Source organism: Oncorhynchus keta, chromosome 13 (genome assembly GCF_023373465.1).
Source record: "Oncorhynchus keta strain PuntledgeMale-10-30-2019 chromosome 13, Oket_V2, whole genome shotgun sequence".
In the NCBI taxonomy this organism is placed as follows: Eukaryota; Metazoa; Chordata; class Actinopteri; order Salmoniformes; family Salmonidae; genus Oncorhynchus; species Oncorhynchus keta.
Genome location: NC_068433.1, coordinates 26663946 through 26686688, shown reverse-complemented (window position 1 = coordinate 26686688; position 22743 = coordinate 26663946). Strand labels below are relative to the sequence as shown.

Genomic DNA, 22743 nt, shown 5'->3' with positions numbered 1-22743 from the left:
CCTAAAACTTCTTACCTGGGAATATTGACGATTCATGTTAAAAGGAACCACCAGCTTTCATATGTTCTCATGTTCTGAGCAAGGAACTGAAACGTTAGCTTTCTTACATAGCACATATTGCACTTTTACATTCTTCTCCAACACTTTGTTTTTGCATTATTTAAACCAAATTGAACATGTTTCATTATCTACTTGAGGCTAAATTGATTTTATTGTGGTATTATATTAAGTTAAAATAAGTGTTAATTCAGTATTGTTGTAATTGTCATTATTACAAATAAATGTTTTATTTTATTTAAAATCGTCCGATTAACCTTTTATAACTAGGGGGCAGTATTTTCATTTTTGGATAAAAAACGTTCCCGTTTTAAACAGGATATTTTATCACGACAAGATGCTCGACTATGCATATAATTGACAGCTTTGGATAGAAAACACTCTGACGTTTCCAAAACTGCAAAGATATTGTCTGCGAGTGCAACAGAACTGATGTTACAGGTGAAACCCAGATAAAAATCCAACCAGGAAGTGCCCCATTTTTTGAAAGCCCTGCATGCCAATGACTCCTTATATGGCTGTGAATGAGCTTACGCTTTCTATGTATTCTCCAAGGTGTCTATACAGCATTGTGACGTCTTTTTACACATTTATGTTGAAGAATAGCCGTAAGGGACCACATTTAGCAAGTGGTCACATGATGGCTCCCGCAGAAAATCTTGCGTAAAGTAGCCATTTTTCCAATCGCTTCTTATGAGAAACCAATTGTCCCGGTGGATATTTTATTGAATAGATATGTGAAAAACACTTTGAAGATTGATTCTAAACAACGTTTGCCATGTTTCTGTCGATATTATGGAGATAATTTGGAAAAGAGTTTGCCGTTGTAGTGACTGCATTTTCCGGTCGATTTCTCAGCCAAACGTGATGAACAAACGGAGCTATTTCGCCTAAAAAAATAATATTTTTGGAAAAAATGAACATTTGCTATCTAACTGAGTGTCTCCTGAGTGAAAAAATCTGAAGTTCTTCAAAGGTAAATGATTTAATTTGATTGCTTTTCTTATTTTCGTGAAAATGTTGCCTGCTGGTAGCAGAGCCTAGCATAGCATTATTCCATGATAAACTTACACAAATGCTTGTCTAGCGTTGGCTGTAAAGCATATTTTGAAAATCTGAGATGACAGTGTGATTAACAAAAGGCTTAGCTGTGTCTCAATATATTTCATTTGTGATTTTCATGAATTCTAACATTTTCTAGGAAAATGTATGTCAGCTGCGTTATGCTAATTAGTTTGAGGATATGATTACGCTCCCGCATGCGGGATGGGTAGTATCAATTAGTTAATCGTTATCGGCTTTTTTGGTCCTCCATAAATCGGTATCGGCGTTGAAAAATCATAATCGGTCGACCTCTAACCAGTACCCCCTGTATATAGCCTTGTTATTTTTATGTAATTTTCTTCTTACTTTTTGATTTGATTCTGGTGTTTTTTTACATTAGTTTATTTAGTAAGTATTTCTTGAACTGCAAAGTTGGTTAGGGCTTGTAGTAAGCATTTCACAGTAAGGAATACCTGCTGCATTCAACGTACGTGACAAATCAAATTTTATTTGAATTCTGACAGATTCCCTTCGGGACGTGGCACAAGACAAGGATGCTCGCTGTCCCCCTTTCTCTATTTGTTGGGGGTGAAGCCTTTGGCAGAGTTGATACGGAGCACTCCAAGTATTATGGGTGTTTCTGCAGGCGGCCTTCAGCAAAATATTTTGCTCTATGTGGATGTCGTCTTGCTCTTCATATACAACCCTGAGATATCCCTCCCTCTCATTTTAGACAATTGCTCAGTACGGCAGGTTTTCAGGATATAAGATACATGTTAACAAATCCATTGTTTACCCTCTCAATCTTACACTGACCAGCATACCACCCTACATACCACTGCTGACTTTTTTCTGAAGCTAAGCAGAGTTGGTCCTGGTCAGTCCCTGGATGGGAAACCAGTGGTGTTGGAGGGCTAGTAGGAGGCACTCTTTCCCCTGAGCTAAATAATATCCCAATGCCCCAGGGCAGTGATTGGGTACACTGCCCTGTGTAGGGTGCTGTCTTTCGGGTGGATGTTAAATGGGTGTCCTGACTCTCTGAGAAATTAAAGATTAAAGATCCCATGTCACTTATCGTAAGAGTAGGGGCGTTAACCCCGGTGTCCTGGCTAAATTCCCAATCTGGCCATCAAACCATCATGGCTACCTGATCATCCCCAGCTTACAATTGGCACATTCATCCCCCTCCTCTCCCCTGCAACTATTCCCCAGGTTGTTGCTATAAATGAGAATGTGTTCTCAGTCAACTTACCTGGTAAATTAACAGATAAATAAATGAAGACACTGCCTGTTCCAATGGAAGACAGGGGTTTCAATACAGTGGAATCTTTGTAACACAAACTAGTCGGAAGAATCAATGTTATCCATATGAACATCCTCCCTAGATTGAACTTTTTATTTCAGATGCTCCCATGCCATCTCCCAGTTTCTTTTTTCAAAACTACCAACCAAAGCATCACCAAATTTATAAATGGGACAAAAAAAACATCTAGGATCAAGTTCTCCACTCTTTCGAAACCTGAATCTAAGGAGAGTCTTGCCCTTCCCTGCCTTCAATTGTACTGCTGGTCTGCCCAAATCCGCAACATGCTGACATGAATCACAAACGGACAAGACTCAATGTGGATTCAGATAGAGGCCCAATCCTATGTTTCATTGCCCCTAAACTCAATTGTATTCATTAATAACTTTAGTGAAGTGGGCAACATTGCCAAAACCTTTGTGATTTACAGCACTCTACTAGGATGGAAGGACTGTAAGAAATACCTTGGCATTTCCTCTCAGATATGCTCTCACTCGCCTATAGTATGCAACCCAGACTTGCCAAAAGCCCTGAGTAATGCCAACTTTAATCTCCGGCATACCTTTTCAGACCTGTTTCATCAGAACACAACTACACTGAAATCCTTTCAAGTGCGCTGCCGTGAATTTAAAAAATATATATATATTTTTTTTTCAGATCTTTAAATTAGACACGGAATTTCCTCATTCACTTCCAAGGGGAGGTTTAAGAGCTCAGCTGAATGAAGTTGAGAACCTTCTTGCTACCTTCTTGCACAATCCATCAAAGGCAAAATCTCCTATATCTTGAATCCTTTGTGAGAATGTGGGCTCCTTCACTCCTTCAAAAGAAATCTAGGAAAATAACCTGTCTGGCTATCAGTGATGAGTTATGGGCGGATGTTTGCGACAGGGTATACTGCTCCTCTACTAATGTAAAAAATAAAGAATCTAAATATATTTTTTTACACATTTTATTACACCACAGTGAGACTACTTAGAATGAATACAGACGTTTCTACCTCTGAAAGTGGAACCTATATGCATGTATTCTGGGAGTTGTAGAGAGATTGTCAGATTTTGGCAGTCTATACATACTGTCTCTATCTTCTTAATGCCCAGCGGGACTTTGTTCTTGATCCAGACAGAGAAAATGTGTTTATGACTATCACATACTTTTCTAAAAAAAAATGTAGTCACCTACTGTGGGCATCTAATTCCTCTCCTACATTTAAAATGTAGATTGACCAGATTGTTGACTTCCTTCCTCTTGAAAAGCTCACTTATGACCTCCGCAAGAGACAGCCCAGGTTTGATAGAGTCTGGTCTCCACTACTCAACTATATTTCAAATTGGACAGAGTGAATGGGGTGATTTGGGAGATGAGTGTATTTACATGTTGTGTAAGGTGCTGTAAAAACGAATTCTTTGCTCATTGTCTCAGCTAATAAAATAGCTAACACGATCACAGATAATGCTGCTGCAAATGTGTGGTTTGTTTTGTTTTTATATTTTATTATATTATTTATGTCTGCCACATCTGTGAATGTGATTTGTTTGTTGATTGAAAAACATGAAAACTTCAATTTGAAATGGATACATGTTGAGTTTATATTTTTGTTCAGTATAATTATTTTTGACACATATTTGTTCCTCTCTTCCACTCCTGACTGCATGTGCTGCCATATATTATATTTATGTGTGCTGCTGCTGCTGCACCTTTCTATGTGTGCTGGTCATCTATAACACCTTGCTTGTTTTAGCAAAGAGCAACAAAGTTTCATCATGTTGTTAAGGGTCGATGTTTCTGCAGAAACGGACTCAACCGCACGGACTTGCCGTCTTCAGTCTGATGTTATTGTACAGAAACAGTGTGTTCTTACCATGCACAGCGAATACGTTACAGTGATGGGCCCCGTGTCGTGATGACTCTCTCTTCCCACCCTTGATGAAGTGCAGCGCCGGCAGACTTGGTCTCCTCTGGTCCCCAACAAACTTCCCCGGCTGCTGCCCCATAAGGGCAGGGTGCCAGGCCGCAGCCGGGTCTCCAAACTGGGCTCTCTCAATGCCTGGGTCCGGGGCACCTGGTGGGTAGGGGATGGAGAGCAGGGACCACCTCCGTGGTGTGATTTCCCTCAGTCAGTTTGGCCTCTCCAGATGTTCACTTCTGCATCCCACCGCTGACACCAGTCCAGTGGTTTTTGATGGAGGTCAATGCAACGGCAAATAGACCGGCAAGTCCTTCTCACTGATTCCACCCTCTTGATCATGCATTGACTGCTTTGGTAGAGTCTTACTGTCAGATGAGATCTGGTCTCTTATGGCACTTGTGTCTTTTATTTAAGACACAGGCAGTCACATAGGAGGATACTGGAGGAGCCCCAATCAAGACACATCCATGAAGATCTAAGGCCTAATTACGATGGCATACATTCATCCAGCATGTAATAATAGAATGTAGGCCTACGTTCCATATTTGGTCAACAAACGTATTGATTTTCAGCACCATGCAATCCACTGATTTGTCATGACTGATTGTATATTTGACATTCAGCTAACATTTTGCTGTCATCTGGACATCTCGCAGTGTTTTTCAGGCCACAATTATGCATGTCAAGACGCTACCGCGGGATAAAATGTGTTTGAGGAAAAATCATGGGAAACTTAGCTAGCTAACGAACGTTGGCATTACTCAGATGGTAGGCACTTGCTTCACCAGAAAGCAAATGTGAATGGTTTAAACACGCTCTGTATTTGAATAACATTTCTGACAACTGAATGTTATTTAGTAGCTATGAAGATGCAAGAATGGCTGTGCAACATTTTGTTTGTTGGAATACTAGCTAGCGAACTAGCTCCAGCTAACGATGGAGTTAGCCTTACTAGCTAGATGGTGGTACACCGCGCGAGACCCTGGAAATTAACATCGGAACAGTCAACCTACTAATAACCAGTTCAACTTCGGATGGTGTACTTCGTCTCGTTTGACTCAATATTGACAACATTAAAGTTTTGCCGAAATGTCCAGTGTCCCCCCAACCCTTAGTATTCAATTCCTATTCAAACTTCGTGTCCAATCTTTCTGTCTTGCGGAGTTTCTCTCCCGTGCACCCCAACCCAGGCACTTTAACCAAGGCGCATACTCCAAACTTCTCGAACCAACCAGTGTGTTGCTTGGGCGTTTTCGCAGCTCCTTCTCAACATGTGCAACTTGCAAGCTCGTCGTTTCTATATCCCTCGTTTCTAAACGTATTTATTGCTCTTTCGATAAAATCTTAACAATATACACCGGTAGGACAGTCGTCGCTGAGGCCGCCATATTTCCGTACGCAAGGTGGTTTATTAAAATATGGGGGTGGGGATACGTTTTACGTCAGAGCGTGCGTTCATGCGTGGGCAACTAGATGGGACCCAGACAATATCTTCTGTGATGGGACATGACATACTGTATGTACTATGTAAATGTAGCACAAGTCATAGACTTGACATAAAAGGACAGCAAATGATCAACTGTTGATCAATAGCAGTTTCACTAAAGGTAAAGGGCAGGCAGTAAAGTTGATTTTATAAACCAAAACGTTAGAAGGCTTTGCAAGCTGGTATGCATTTTCCTTCCCTATTTTGTATTTACTGACTTTTTAACTCAACTTTGGAAAGGAGTAAACAAAACATAAAAATAATTATGTGAGGAAAATCACTTTTTTTAATGTACATTGGCAGGCTGTCTAAGATTCCTCCACAAGGATCTCATTACATGTGCCCTTGAAGTAAAATAATCTAATTGGCAAACCTCCAAATAAAAACGCACTACTTACAAGCATGATAAGAGAAAGGTTTCACACACTGATAGCTTGAGGCATCAGTAGGTTTGTGTATTTAATTCTTGAAAGAGTAGTTGTTCATACAAAAGTATGACACATTATCAACAGTCCTCTACTACAGTTCTCTAAAAAACAACCACAAAGAAATGAGGAACAGCTGGGTCCTTGGTTGCAGAATGCAGGAACATTTTAATTCAGTAAATCAATAACCATCCCTCTCCAATAGGTGTCTATTGAGAAACATAGCTATAGTTTATATACTTAACAAAAATAAACAACTTCAAAGTTTACTGAAATACAGTTCATATAAGTAAATTACACCCTAATCTATAGATTTCACAACTATGCAGGGGTGCAGCCATGGATGGGCCTTAGAAAGCATAGGCCCACACACTTGGCAGCCAGGCCCACCCACTGGGGAGCCAGGCCCAGCCAATCAGAATAAGTTTCTTTATTACAGATAGAAATACTCCTCACCACGCCCCCCCAGACTATCCCACAGGTGAAGAAGCCAGATGTGGAGGTCCTGGGCTGGCGTGGTTACATGTGAGGCCGGTTGGACGTACGGCCAAATTCACTAAAACGACACTGGGGGCAGTTTATGGTAGAGAAATTAACATAAAATGATCTGGTAAGAGCTCTGGTGGACATTCCTGCAGTCAGCATGCCAATTGCACGCTCCCTCTAAACTTGAGACATCTATAGCATTGTGTTGTGTGACAAAACTGCACATTTTAAAGTGGCCTTTTATTATCCCCAGCACAAGGTGCACCTGTGCAATGATCATGCTGTTTAATCAGCTTCTTGATATGCCACAGCTGTCAGGTGGATGGATTATCTTGGCAAAGGAGAGATGCTCACTAACAGGGATGTGAACAAATTTGTGCACACAAATTGAGAGAAATAAGCTTTGTGTGTATGGTAAATTTCTGGATTTTTTTCATTTCAGCTCATGAAACATGAGACCAACACTTGATGCATTTATATTTTTAGCTTCATAAACTAAACTGCAGAGAAATACATTTCCTGGTGAAACCAGAAGATTGTATCCAAAAGGGGATATACAGGTCACGGCATCTTCTGCTTGAGAGACAAGTTCAGAACTTGGGTTTAGGTTCAATCCCAAATGTGGTTAAGGCCTTGATGCCTAAACTTGGAATGCAGGGAACACAAACCTTCCATTACATTAAGGTTGCATCTGGTACTCTAACCCTCCAGTTCGACAAGTTTCTGACGCGTCATCATCACAATCTCCTCCATCACCTCTGGTTTTAAGATATCCTTGATCTAGAAAGAGAGAAACCTGTAACTCAATATGCTTTGTGAACTCTTTGAAGTCTGAAATTAGCTAAAAATGCAACAAAATGGCTATGGTAGAGTCCCTTTTGAAAGAATGATCTAATTGAATGAATGTAAAGGTTTGCTTCCCTCAGATCCTCTTTCCATTACCTAGATCAGTATAGACAGTGTTACCTGGTGTGGGAGTGATGACTCGTAACAGTAGAGCACACTGGTGTCGTACAGAAGCACCTTGTGTGCCCCCAAGGCCAGCAAGCAGTTCCTCAACCGTGAGATCACCTCCCGATCTGAGAGAGAGACAGGCTAAGAGGGCAAGGCGGGGAGAGTTACAGTGAGGTGAAAAGGGGGAACAGAAGGGTCAGCGTAGATAATATAACAATCTAGTGAAAGTAAAGCCGTTATGTCTCGTTGAACGATACAATGAAGTGCTAATAAAATGTGTGTGTATCTACATAGAGGTTGGATCCATTGTATTCCCGCTCAAAGCTGTGTAGCCCCAGGCAGCTCTTACCTCCAGACTGGTGTAGTATCCTCCAGCCTCCTCGTCCTGATGTCCTGGGGTGGGGTACAGCCACACAAAGCCATTATTGCCCAGGATGATGGAGGCCCCACAAGGCAGGTTGTGGAAGTGGGTTTTCTGTCTCTTGATCAAAGAGGGAGATAGCTGCACAAGAACTCCTTGCCCCAACTGATGTGATGTAGGTGCAAAGGAATAAGATATGAGGAAAATGGTTTACATTTTCAATCACTTAAAAAAAGGGTATTTACACAGAAAAAAATGAATAATTGTACCTTTCCATACTTTAAACTGCGGGTGTGAAGAGAGAGCGCCCCATCTGAGAAAACAGACTGTACCTCTGCCTGAACGTAAACTTGGTCAAGGAGAATTTTGACCATAGTCACATACAAAATATAATGCATAATCAATGAGAGTATGACACTTGCTACTTGTAGATGGTAGAGCCAGAGGAATCTAAACATAATAAAAATTCCATGTAGGGTAGGCTGGACATTATAAAGGCAGAAGGGCCCAGGTTGGTGATAAATGTCAGAGGATACACTGATGAGGTCCCCCTCCTGAAGGTAGTCTCTCATGGTGAGCTCATCTTCTGCTGACCGTCTCCTCTAAGAAGGACAGATATAGAAAGATTGCTTGATGTAAGACCGAGAAAGAACGTAAACAAATATCCAAAGAAGTTTCACCAAGTGTCAGTACTACTTGGTTGCACCGGGTGCTAAGAGGAACAAGCACACATTACCCAACCACATTTCCTAATTCCCAGATATATGCTGTCCATTCCACTCACCAGCTCTCCTCCGGGCAGATTGACAGAGGACAGCAGCAACACAGAGTCCAGTCTGGAGTTGGTGTCCACCTTCCAGCGCTTCTGCTGCACCTACAAAATGGCAGACAAACACTAAGCTCCAACCAGGAGAAGCACGATCACCCCAGGACACTATTAGCTTTACTGACTCGGTCACCACTTCCAACAGAAACATACCTCTGTGACCCTCCCAACCACCACATCTCCAACCTCCCCGTTGAACCTGGGAATAAGAACAGATAAAGATGGCACAAGTGATAAAAAGTTAGTTTTTTTTACAGACAAACAGACTGACACAATAAAAGCAGATGCTGCGCAATGGAAAAGTTGTATTAAAACAGAGTCAGTAGCTAACCAGTGGGGTAAATCTAACCCTAGGATTAGACATTACTGTGGCACCTGGTCCACTTACCTGGTCTTGAGCGGCCGTACACAGATGAGCTTGTTCACTCTTTCCACCTCTCCTGCCACAGAGGCTGTTAGTTTTTCTTCATCCATATAAGTCCCATGACCCCTAGAATGAAAAGCATCTATGATCTAGTCATGACTCACTATATACCCACTTTCAATGTCCTGTATGCATGTCAATTACTGCCCATCAACATCATTCAAATTAACTTGGTAGAAGTTATATGATTAATTTAAGAGAAACTATATTAACAATAATCAAGTAAATAGGTAAGCTTAACCTTAGCTACTCTACGAGTGCCACTTGCAGAAGATTACACTATATATATACACACAAAAGTATGTGGACGTCCCTTTAAATTATTGTATTCAGCTATTTCAGCCACACCTGTTGCTGACAGGGGCTGTTACATGATTTTGGAATGAGATGTTCGACGAGCAGGTGTCCACATACTTTTAGTGTATTTATGCACTAACAAGTGAGACCTGAGATATCTAGTCAATATCAACAGCTTCCTAGTTATATAGCTAACTACCTATCCAAAGCAAAGAGGTAAAGACGTCGATTAATATTGATTTACAGTAAAGAGATAAAACTCAGACTCAAAATTGTATTAGATGGGAGCAGCATGTTGACAGACTGTTACCTTGTTCTCGTGATGTTCATACAAGCTTGTAGACATACCTCATAAACCCTGTATCTGATGTGATCACATCACCGGGAACAACTAGATCTTTTCCATCCAAAGCAGACAGAGAGGATGATAACGATACTTGTTTCCGAATAGTTGGCAATCTCATATCCGCAGCCATGCTTTCTGTCTTCTGTTCTGTTAACTCAAACGGCGCTTGTAATCGACGTCATCATATACTTCCAGAATGTACCACTCATTGGAATTTACCTATGCGGATTTTCACAAAATCTAAATAATGCCTCTGGACATTCATTCATTTTATAATTTATTTCACAATATTTCAAACTGCTTTTCAAAAAACATTGTTTACGTAAGGACGCTGGAGATGATTTTTAGTTTCTTGCGCCATCAGGTGAACGTGAAGCAGTACTTCAACCCACCTTCAGCATTTTTTATTATTATTAGGTGTAAAAAGGGCAATAAATAAACAAACACAAAATCAGATATTAAAACAATAAGTGTATTATTTGTATGTATTCTTCCTAAACAATGTTAACCCCAGTCATTGTCACTGATGACTATCCCCATAAACTAGAATCTCATTCTAGTTATGTGGAATAGTCTCCCGCTGGGCACAGACGTAATTTCAAATCTAGTTTTAATTTACATTTGGTTAAATCAACAAACGTGACTTCAACGTGAAATCAACAACAACAACGTTATTCGCAATGTCAAACGACATCGGGAATTATAGCGCCATCTGACGGCAGCAGGGCTTGGTTAAAAGTTGGCTGAAAAAATACGAAATTCCTTTAAATTGATGACTTGCAAATCCCAATCCGTTTTCCACATTGATTCAACGTCATCACAGTGATTCATATTGTTTTTTTTATTACGTGGACAACGTTGATTCAACCAGATTTTGGGAAGTGGCCTTTAGCTACCTCATAATTAAAATCCCCCTGGAAACAGAACCAAACATGCTGATTTTTCAGCAGACACACATTTCTTAACACAATTTTGCTAAGCAGGTTTAAATCGTGTAAAATTAATTCCAATGTCTTCAAACCAAAAACTGGCAGAGAGAGTAGTGTATGAAGGTCACCTGGAAGCCAAGGTGGTGTTAAAACTCAAAACACGCTGGCAACGTCTGTTTGAGACAGGTAAGTGTCAGAGTGATCAGTAAGACATTTTTGAATGAAAAGGAATATAACATGTAAAACATGTTTTGGTTTGATAATTGCATGTTTGTCTGCCATTCATTAACAGGTCAGACAGAATCTCCAACCTGGCCTACTAGTCCTGATGGAGTCTCTGGAGCAGTAGTGTTGCCAGAAATTCGTTGGTGGGTGGGCCTGCAGAAATTTGAGCCAACTTCCTGCAAATGTACACATTTTGCCTTTGTGCAAAGAGAACAATTTGCAGTTTTATAGCTAATCTCATACAATTCTACACATTTTGCAATGAGGCTGAGAGAAGATTTTTCCAACACAGCTGCCCTGGAGCCTCTGTCCCAGCCAGCCTCCTCCCTGAGGCTACTGTCTCCAGCACTTCTGTCACTGCTACACTGGACCCAATGCCTCAGCATGGCTCCAGTATGGGGAACACCCCAGATAATTCTAGTCTTTTTGCTGTGTTGTTATTTCGTTGGAATATTCTGTCTGTATTATTTGTACTTATCTTGTGGATTTCAGTATTGCTGTTAGGTGTGATCATATTGTGCCTCTCTCTGCACTATCTAACAGTTTCTTCCTCTTGATGGAGTTTGGCTCCAGCTGCAATTGGGAGCTCTGGAGTGTGGAGACCCAGGGAGAGTCCTGGGCCCGTATCCACAAAGCATCTCAGAGTAGGAGTGCTGATATTGGATCAGTTTAGCCTTTTAAATCACAATGAATCATATATATAGAGAGGTGGAGACCTGATCCTAGGTCAGCACTCCTACTGTGAGACGCATTGAGCCCTGAGCCCAGGCCAAGGGCTCTTGTTCAGGCCAGTGCCATCCACTCCAGTACATTCCAAAACCACAAGGCCTCCAGGCCTTATATCATTGAAGAGGGACTAAGGCTCCAGCATACCTCCAAACAGAATCAGTCAAAAGTTTGGACACCTACTCATTCAAGGGTTTTTCTTTATTTTTAAAATGTTCTACATTGTAGAAAAGCATTCCAGGTGAAGCTTGTTGAGAGAATGCCAATAATGTGCAAAGCTGTCATCAAGGCAAAGGGTGGCTACTTTGAAGAATGACTAGGTGTGTCCAAACATTAGACTGGTCCTATATGTAGAGCATAAAATGTGGTTAACATCTTTGTGTGGACATTGCTTTTCAACTGATGTCTGTTACCTTCAGGGTCTGAACCATTCAAGTTCGAGTTGGATGGCAGTGGTAAGACTTTTCACAGCCGGGGGCCAAACACCACACATCTTCAAGACCAGCCACCTACAAGGAGACAGTCACCCCCATTTCAGGTCCGCCAGGAGGATGGTGCTGAGAGGAGCTACTGTCCTCCCAAATTAATATTATTATTGCTCCATTATGCACTGTATATAGAAAAGTATGTGGACATCCCGTTAAATTAGTGGATAGTGCAGCTATTTCAGCAGCACCAGCACGCAGCCATGCAATCTCCATAGACAAACATTGGCAGTAGAATGGCCTTACTGGAGAGCTCAGTGACTTTCAACATGGCACTGTTATAGGATGCCACCTTTCCAACAAGTCAGTTCATAAAATTTATGCCCTGCTACAGCTGCCCCGGTCAACTGTAAGTGCTGTTTTTGTGAAGTGGAAACGTCTAGAAGCAACAACGGCTCAGACGCGAAGTGGTAGGCCACACAAGCACACAGAACAGGACCGCCGAGTGCTGAACCGTGTAAAGCGTAAAAATCATCTGTCCTCGGTTGCAACACTCACTACCGAGTTCCAAACTGCCTCTGGAGGAATTGTCAGCATAATAAATGTTCACCAGGAGATCAATGAAATGGGTTTCCATGGCCGAGCAGCCACACACAAGCCTAAGATCACCTTGCGCAATGCCAAGCGTCGGCTGGAGTGGTGTAAAGCTAGACGCCATTGGACTCTGGAGCAGTGGAAATGCGTTCTCTGCAGTGATGAATCACGCTTTACCATCTGGCAGTCTGACAGACAAGTCTGGGTCTGGCGGATGCCAGAAGAATGCTACCTGCCCAAATGCATAGTGCCAACTGTAAAGTTTGGTGGAGGAAGAATAATTGTCTGGGGCTGTTTTTCATAGTTCCAGCTAGGCCCCTTAGTTCAAGTGAAGGGAAATCTTAATGCTACAGCATACAATGACATTCTAGACAAGTATGTGCTTCCAACTTTGAAGCAACAGTTTGGGGAAGACCCTTTCCTATTTCAATCAATCAATCAAATATTTTTCTAAATCCCTTTTTACATCAGCCGATGTCACAAAGTGCTGTACAGAAACACAGCCTAAAACCCCAAATAGCAAGCAATGCAGATGTAGAAGCACGGTGGCTAGGAAAAACTCCTTAGAAAGGTAGAAACCTAGAAAGAACCCTAGAGAGGAACCAGGCTCTGAGGGGTGGCCAGTCCTCTTCTGGCTGTGCTGGGTGGAGATTGTAACGGCACATGGCCAAGATGTTCAAACGTTCATGGATGACCAGCAGGGTCAAATAATAATAATCACAGTGGTTGTAGAGGGTGCAAAAGGTCAGCTTTTCATAGCTGAGCATTCAGAATTTGAGACAGCAGGTGCGGCAGCAGTCGAAATCCGCATGACAATGCCCCCGTGCAAAGGGAGGTCCCTAGAGAAATGGTTTGTCGAGATCAGTCTGGAAGAACTTGCCTGGCTTGCACAGAGCCCTGACCTCAACCCCATCAAACACCTTTGGGATGAATTGGAACGCCGACTGTGAACCAGGCCTAATTGCCCAACATCAGTGTCTGACATCCCTAATGTGGCTGAATGGAAGCAAGTCTCCTCAGCAATGTTCCAACATCTAGTGGAAAGCCTTCCCAGAGGAGTGGTGGCTGTTATAGCAGCAAGGAGGGGGACCAACTTCATATTCATGCCCATGATTTTGGAATGAGATGTTCGACAAGCAGGTGTCCACATACTTTTGGTCATGTAGTGTATCTGCTTGTGTGCTTTTAATGTTGGTTAATTGCTTCCTTCACAGCTAATTAACATTCCCAACATTCTAGGAGGCTTCATAGTAGGCTACCAAAAGGTCAAAAGTAAAGACCACAATGCAGACTTGTTAATATCATTATTTATTTAGAATATAAGGAAAGCGCATATGTATTTACATTCACATACATTTCAGAATTAAACAATGCTTTACATGAATATACAGAAATAAAGTGTCTATTACACAGTGTCAAATTTTTTACAAGGCTGAAATGAATGTACACTGCTGCTCTCCAATTTCTACATACTGTATATTTAATTTGAATTCTCCTTTGCTACTTTACTATTCAAGCAACTGTCTCCCTGAGTTGGTGGGGCTAAGTTGACAGGATGTAAAGTTGAATTCATGACAGAACCACCCAAAATCTTAATTTGTTATGGTAAAACATAATTATCTGAAATACAGAGTACTTGTCTTTACCAATTGAATTATCGACTTGAATAGATCACGATTTCCTTTGGTCTCCTGCATCCTTGCAATACTGTTTTGAGTATAAAAACAAAGACAAACTGACAGTTACTCTCAAAATACTCTTGAAACCAACATTCAGTAATTTGTTCAGGTTCTTTGTGCAGGCACTAGTAGAACAGTTGACTCCAACAGTTGACCCTCTACATGAGACCTTTTTTGCGAGAATTACAAACATAATATCCAGTAAGTCTAAGGAGACTAGATTGTAAATAAGGCAACCAGTAAAAAGTATTTAAGAATGTCTGTACCATCAGTTCAACCCACCAGGCATAAACCCAGTCATACTCTCTGGCCCAACACAAAGTTATTGCAATGCCTGCCACACGAGCGAGTGGCTGCCCGTCCCCTAAGAGAGAGAGAGAGAGCACAACCTGTGACCCAGGTGTGCATGGGTAAAGTGTAGTTTGCATTAGCAAGTGTCTCTCTCTCCTCTCTGCTGTCATAGCACTATGGTGGGGATATGGTGAACCAGGGGGACCTGGTGTTGGGTCAGGCTGTTGATCGGTGGGGGAGGAGGTGAGACTTGGGAGGCAGTGTCTGTGCCCGCCGCCCCTGGTCTGTGCCTGGCACTCTTCTGGTGTGCCCGTAGCCCTGCCAGTTGGGAGTAGGCACTCTGGCACACATGGCACTTGTAGGGGCGCTCTCCGGTGTGCAGGCGCACGTGGTTGCGCAGGGTGGACGACTGGCTGAAGCGGCGGTTGCAGAAGCGACATACAAAGGGCTTGTCCAGGGTGTGGATGCGCATGTGGGAGCGCAGGTTGCTACGAGAGTTGAAGCCCCGGTGGCAGATGACGCAGCGCATGCGGCTGGTCACAGACGAGGAAGAAGAGGAGGAGGGGGAGCAAAATGAAGAGCCGTCACAGGAGTGAGAGTCCTCTGTCAGGGGAAAGTAGAAGCAGACTGAGTTGTTTGATTCACAAACTAATGTGAATGACATTTCTAATGTTGAATTTAACATGGGATAGAATCAGTGTATTTTCAGTACTTTGCAATAAATAAGAGTGATGTAAATCTGTTGTCTGCAGCAGAGCCCATAAACACTGGCCCCACAGATAAAGAAGCCTGTTATCTGGTTTTCTAAATACTCAATAGGCCCATACAGTTTATCCACAGCCACATTAATCAGGTCATGAGTGGCTGCCCAAATGCCAGTCCCCCGGTAGCCTGAGGGGCAAGGGTCTCACCATTCCGGCTCTTTCTCTGATGCTCCTCAGTACCGGGAACGCCGGGAATACCAAGGAAGGTGTTGTGGGAGTTTCCATACCACACCAGCAGCTCCTGGTCTGGGGGGATAGTCTATAGAGAGCAAGAGTAGGAAAATGTTCAAACTGAACAGGAGTACCGGGAACGCCAGAAGGTTGCGCTGTTCAGTAGATGACAATAGGTTGCCCTTACTTCTATATGGGCAAGGGGAAATTCAATTACAGTCAGTCTATAGATTTGACACCAACAATGAAGGCCTACAAACGAATGGGCTTAACAGCAGAACTTGTCATTATTTCAGCAACAACATAAAACGCTGACATGCCAGAGGCTTCATGTCAGTTTGGAGTGATAGTATCTGGCTTGGTTCTCACCTCTGCAGCTCTGTAGAAGATGCTGCTGCCGATCTGCACCACCTCCAGGTTCTGCTCCTGTTCGTTGCGTGCACACTTGATATAGGTCATCCAGCTGCGATGGTCCTCCTGGCTGGCATCAATGAAGTAGCGCACCGTGCCGTCCCCGTTGAACACCTATAAGAACAACAGCAAAATCTTATGAGTCTGGTACAATGTTAACATATAGCTTCTTGTACATACAGCTTGTGAACAAGGCAGATGATGCCCCCCTTAAACCTGTGCTTCCCCCACAAAAACATGGCATACACAGAGATCCATTTTTGTCTTGCTTCCATTATTCCCTGCCTAATTGTGAAAGCAGATCAATCCCTATAGCTGCCTAGCTGATTCTCACCTCCCACATGAGGTTGTTGTTCTTGAGCAGGTCTACGTGCTCAGGGGAGATTACCCTGCCAGTGAACGGACCCATCTCTGTGCCCGCCTTGATCCAGGTCTTGGAGAAAATGCCCAGGCCCTCGCCAGGGATAGAGCTCTGGGCAATGATCACCTCACTGGGCAGCACCAGGCTGGAGAGCTTCTGAACCTCTACAGGGAAGAGAAAAATAGATTATTTTACTTCTGTGTACAATTCATCAAAGTTGTGAAATTCGTCAATTCATCCATGCATGAAAGAGAAATGTATGAAATAGTAAGCAAGCTAAACAATTTCCCTAAAATACATTGAGGATAGGAGTGGTTTTAAGTCAGACATTGTGCATTATAATATTATTGCATGTCCTTTACATAAAGGCCAAAAAGCAAAATGGTTGATATATATATATATAACACATATTTCGAATATAAAATGAACCTAATATGATGCTTTGATAACCGTTTGATAAAACTTTATGAATTGGAACATCTAAAACAGTGGGTGGTCTTAAATAATGTTTATGCTTCTCATGAATTAGGTGTTTAACATTTTGTAATTGCCAACACTGCAAATAGATTGCATCTTATTTTGGTCATGAAATATTAAGCAACTTCTTATCCACCGTTTAATTCGATTAAATTGACGAATTGAAAGTTTGTTGAAAATAAGAAAAAAAATAATTCTCATTCAAAAAGTAAAAAAATAAAACTCTTGGGATTATTTAACGTCAGAATCAAAGAAAATGTATTTAAAACTGCGAAAAGACGGCCTGAATAGAGGTTAAATGGTATTCTATTGCTCAGGGTCCAGCAATTGGTCATGCTTCAGATGCGATATTCATTATGTCCAACTGAAAGAAACGGCTAATTCCAAATTCATTATCCTTTAAGAACTTTCTAGCAATACATTTGCGCTGAATTAAATGAGGACTTGTTTAAAAGACCCAGGAATTTCTTAAACAAAAAAATGGAAAGGCGATTAGATGGTTGACATGGTATGAATGGCAATAGATTTAGCCTTCACCGCGCATTATCTGGGGAACAGAAAGTGAAAAGTGCCGGAGCCCCATAGCTGCCAAAAGAGGAAAATAGACTTCCGGGAGATTGATGAATGCCGGATAAAATCCAGGACATCAAATAAAGGAAACCTTTCTCTCCCCTCGGTTTAAGTGGAAACTTTCTCAGGTCAAGCACAAAGTTAACCAAATTAATTGAATAACCTCCGTCTTTCAGTCAGCAACAGTTACACGCCTAAACAAGCTTCTAAATGCAAGGTCTCAAAGCGCTAAATTAGTTAATGCGTTAAATGGGTGGAAATAAAAGGTCCAATAAAGGAAAATACATGAGAACAGTAGACCTAATGAGAAAGTCACAGAGACCTTGGGAAGAACAGAGGAGTGAACGTTCCACCTTTTTTGGTTCACTCTCAACGACATGCATGATGAGACCTGACTAATGTTACTTGGCTGAATACATTCTAACTAAAGGCCTATTTTAACACTTTTTAGTAAATTATTGTCAAGGGGGTCCTTTTCCTGCCATAGGCTAACAACAGACAGAAGTTGTGAAATAAAAAAGTAAATCTAGGCTATTTTTCTTTTAGGTAAAACTCGTGAGGGCAGCTCCCGCTCAGCCCAGTCCAAGTTCTTCTCTGCCCTGGCACTCCAATGCTGGAACCAGCTTCCCCTGAAGCTAGGACAGCAGAGCCCCCCTCTAGCTCTGACTTTGGTGATAGCTTCTTTATTGAGGACAAGTGTAGGCCTATTTGCTATGCCTGTGATGTGTGGTTGGTTGTTCCACCTAGCTACTGTATGTTATGATGAATGAAGTCGCTCTGGATAAGAACGGCTGCTAAATTACTCAAATGTAAATGTTATAGTCAAATAAAACGTACAATTTCAAAGTTCATTATTTGTCACAATTTGGTATTACTACTACAAAAACAAATGTCCAAATATTAGGATGTTAAACATTGCAACAGGCCTGGGCTCGTGGCTGGTGTTATTGGAAGAATTCCAAAAGGGGCAACTTACCTCCAGCGAAGGACTGCGCGAGGACCTCAGCTGTGAAGGCTGTCTTGGGACTGATGCTACTCTGTCTATCCTCCATCAGATGCTCCCCGATCACATTTCTCCACCTTCCATACAAGAAACTGTGCAGAATGTCTGAGGTGATAATATCAGATAAGGACCGACTCTGACATTTAAATCCAGACTTTAGGGCTAAAGCCTCTGCGGGTAATACCGAGCCCATCTCGCAAACTACTGCCAGCCGTGTCAGATATGAAAGCCTCTACATGTACAGTGGATATTCCCTCCCGTGAGACGGCTGGTTGGAAAATGTTCCGTCCTTTCGCAGTGAGAGTCCTCTTTATACAGTAGGCTGTGGCTGGTCTGACCCCTCTTTGATTAGCTATTAACAACACTCCCCTTATGGTATAGACCTGCCCCAGCAGAAGAAAAGACGGCGGCCCTCCCCTTTCTATTAGGCGGCCCTCCCCTTTCAGAGAGAGAGAAAGAGCGAGAGACGGAGGGTGTGTGTGTGTGTGTGAGAGAGAGAGAGAGAGAGAGAGAGAGAGAGAGAGAGAGAGAGAGAGAAAAGAGAGAGAGAGAAAAGAGAGAGAGAAAGAGAGAGAGAGAGAGAGAGAGAGAGAGAGAGAGAGAGAGAGAGAGAGAGAGAGAGAGAGAGAGAGAGGTGAAATGGAGAGACGGACAAGGAGCCAATGCTACTCAGCAATATTAATGGATTATCTCTTAACTGCCCACATGCACGTTTTTGTGCGCATCCGATGGTAAAATAGGCCTCAACGAACAAAAACCAATTAGGGGAGTATCACACATTTTGTTTAAGTCACTGACAATTATTCAACACCTTTCACACACCAACCCGATACGATTTGTTTTCTTCATTAGAAATGTTCAACACTGCCTTCCATGAAACTCATTCCAAAAAACAACCTCGTCGCCAGTTTAGCACTAGATTGAGTCGAATATACAAATCGACATATAAAATCAACATTTCTATGTTAGTGCCTATTAATACAATTGAAATATGTATAACATATCATAACCTAGAGCAAATGTCTCCTATAAAATACGGCTAAACATGTCAAAATCATGTTTTCATATTCCATTCAAATGGCCTGTAGGACAATTCAGGGTTTGAGTCCCACGTTTATTAAACAGAATGAAAACGCTGTCAACTTTAAACTGGTTCAACAATTAGTTTAAACGTTTGTCTGTCATCAAAATTAGGTCATTGGGTCTGGGAGTTGCTCAAACGTTCTTTCTCATGCATTCTGTATTCATGTGGTGGGCAATAAACAATTTCTTCCAGGGAGTTGTAGTGCGGGAATAACAGAATAGAAACAAGCTTAACGTGCTTTACCGCATTGTCCCAATGCAAAGCTGGTTCACTTCTCTATCCCTTGTTGAAGTAAGCGGTTTAATATTCATGGATGTTCATAGCCCTTCAGTACATTGTGACAGCATTTAGATGAGTATATACAGCCCCTTTCTTCTCAATAGCCACAGTTCTGTTTTTTTCCTCTATTTTTTGGGCTTGATGGACTGGGGGTAAATTAGCAGTTTTCCTTCTCTTCCAGCAGAGAACATCTTTATTCCGTCCCCGGCTCGCGGGTTTCCTATTCAGTTCCTCTCCAAGTAATGTCAGGGGGCTGAAAAGTGCTGCAAATCAATCGTTCATGGTGTTTTGAGGACAGTTTGACACCCATGCACTCCGCCTTTCTTCCCAACAACTATAAGGGGATGGTCCGAAAAGCTGGGCAAGTTTGGCTCTGGCGAATGTGGACTCGAATGGAAAATATATGGATTATAAATGGAACGGGGTGTTTTGAAAGCAGAGATAGTGAAAAGGTGAGTGACCGGGCACAAAAAAAGATTGTGGAAACAGCTGCTTTTTAGGAGGGACCCCTTCCTACATTTGTCCCCTTTCCCAAATGAATGTCCCCCCTCTCTGAATAGGATTCGTTCTCAGATTGATTTACGTGTAATGCATTTCAGCATTTATTACACTAAGAGTCTTCAGCTTGCAGGACCAGTGGATAGTGACCATTCTTTATAAAGAGGAATTTAATTAATTGAAATGGGGTAACGCATAGATTCGATTATTTGCTTATCTATGCATTAACCTTTCATTTTTTTGTCTGGTAAAGCTATGGACACATCAGAGTCACCCTGCTCAACCATATTGAAAAACTATTTATGCCAGTATTTGTTCATTTCAAGTGTATGAATTAAACAATAGCCTTTACATAGGCTATAGATTTCCTTCCAATATTTAGCAAACATTTTGAAGGGCGAAATATCAAAGTAGTTGTATGAAATAGAGCTCAGGATTTCAGTGTTATCTTGTAAACCTACAACAACTAAATTAAAAGGTTCTTATATGCTTTTGCATTAAATTACGATATATATATTTTTTTACCGGCTTTTTTAAAAGGGTGCAATATTGAAATACACTGTATAGGAAGGTTATTGATAATGATTCATAACGGCAGAGATTAATTGGGTTTAAAACAGAGTAGGCCTTTTTAAAATTCAATGTAAAACGACTAATTTTACTTCAATAATCAAACTATAGCTGCAGACTACATTTAAAAAAAAATCTTACATGACATGTTACTTTAATATTTGAGTTCACTTCAACGCTTTCACCCCTGAAAAAAGACTTTGCGCGTTTCCTGTCTTAATCATTTTTTTTACAGACATCCTCTCCTTAAAACAGTCCTACAGAATACAACAACCGTTACCCATGCATCCATGCTATATTACAAGCATTCAACATTAAAGTGGGCTGAATAAATCATATTAAAAACACTAAGCTCTTAGACATTAACCTACACAAACATTCTCAACCAGAAGACAAATCGACATCAGTTTCAACGCGGAATCATTCCTCCTACTAACTACAACCTCAGAAGAACTTCAACTGAGAGGGACTGGCACCTGCTTACTGGAGCTTGCAGATGTATGGGGGGCAAAGAGGAGGAATGCAGATGTATGTGGGAGAATGCATGAGTGAGTGAGTGAGTGAGTGAGAGAGAAGAGAGAGAGAGAGAAGAGAGTGCAGAGAGAGAGAGCAGAGAGAGCAGAGAGAGAGAGTGAGAGAGAGAGAGAGAGAGAGAGAGAGAGAGAGAGAGAGAGAGAGAGAGAGAGAGAGAGAGAGAGAGAGAGAGAGAGAGAGAAACACGAACCCTCATAGTAAAACACACGTATTGTTAAATGACCTAACAAACTATATCAACTATAATAAAAGGCTTGCATTTCATTAAATCATTTGTCTCACTTTTGACTTACTCAGACCGGTGAAAACCGAGATTGCACCATATGTAATTGAATACATTTTTCTATGGACAGCCCTGCATCTGCATAAACAAATCAATAAATCCTATTCAATAAAATATTTGTTGCTCTACAGGGCAGTTATTCAGGACCAACATTGTGAACATTGAATGAGCCATAATACATAGACAATGTAGTGCCCACATCGCATTCATATGAATGGCCCCTCACAGCCTACACCGAAAACCCAGCATATACAGTTAGTGATATTACTAGGGATTCGTTTTTATATACAGCAGTGTAGAGACCCTATTCAAACTGAATGGTCCCCCCATTCATAATCATGGCTCTCAAACCCAGTCCGGTGGAGATCTGGAGAACAACTAAATTCTGCCGCCTTTGCAATCGACCACCAGGCCAGGGACTGTCCCGCAGCGGCGTGATATTAAAAAGCAAGACGATCCGAATCGAGGGCTGGATTTGGAAACAGCTGCACAGTATCAATGGGGGGGTGCAGGCCGAGCAGGGTCCACTATAGCAGAGGCCTCCTGCGGAGTGCAAAGATGTGGGCTGACAAAGATGCTCAACAACGGTGCACTGGGGACACCCTTGTGGACAGGCCCCAGAGGGAGGGAACACAAGAGCTGGAGACTAGAGCAAAGAATAAGGAACATTATGAAGAAAAAAATTATCAACGAATACGCTCAGTCTTTGCGTAAAAATGGCTTGAGTGCACCACAACAGACCTGTATTATCCAGTTTCATTATTAAATGGGAATTCTTAAGCTTTGCTATAGGAAATAACCTGAGTTATGGGACTACTCCAGGAAAATTGTCCAGCCTCGCTCTGCCTCTCCTTGTCTGGAAGCAATGGTAGGTGAATCGCTGTTCCAATCACATCTCATGAACAACAAGAGCCTATAGAAGAACCGACACTCAGGTTGAAAAAAATTGCA

General features: G+C 41.8%; 3 protein-coding genes across 3 annotated transcripts in view; all 3 read right to left on the bottom strand.

The window, feature by feature from the left end:
• LOC118373067 (tyrosine-protein kinase ABL1-like) overlaps positions 1-5732 on the bottom strand; it is a 76081-nt gene extending 70349 nt beyond the window's left edge. The window contains exon 1 of the mRNA XM_035759133.2: positions 4266-5732. Coding sequence (XP_035615026.1) covers positions 4266-4398 — 133 coding nt within the window. The 5' untranslated portion in view covers positions 4399-5732. The remainder of the gene's footprint in view (positions 1-4265) is intronic.
• A 633-nt stretch (positions 5733-6365) lies between these two features.
• LOC118373062 (exosome complex component RRP4-like) lies at positions 6366-10093 on the bottom strand. The gene is made up of 9 exons (XM_035759125.2): positions 9921-10093; positions 9240-9341; positions 9005-9050; positions 8810-8899; positions 8562-8627; positions 8295-8363; positions 8014-8190; positions 7677-7805; positions 6366-7490 (listed from the first exon to the last, which is right to left on the bottom strand). The coding sequence occupies exons 1-9, from the start codon at positions 10046-10048 to the stop codon at positions 7410-7412; spliced, it is 888 nt and encodes a 295-aa protein (XP_035615018.1). The 5' UTR covers positions 10049-10093; the 3' UTR covers positions 6366-7409.
• A 4025-nt stretch (positions 10094-14118) lies between these two features.
• LOC118373070 (PR domain zinc finger protein 12-like) lies at positions 14119-18815 on the bottom strand. Its single transcript, XM_052460693.1, has 5 exons — positions 18518-18815; positions 16468-16658; positions 16092-16247; positions 15699-15810; positions 14119-15390 (listed from the first exon to the last, which is right to left on the bottom strand). Exons 1-5 carry the CDS (start codon positions 18735-18737, stop codon positions 14954-14956), a joined length of 1116 nt encoding a protein of 371 aa, XP_052316653.1. The 5' UTR covers positions 18738-18815; the 3' UTR covers positions 14119-14953.
• Positions 18816-22743: the final 3928 nt, after the last annotated feature.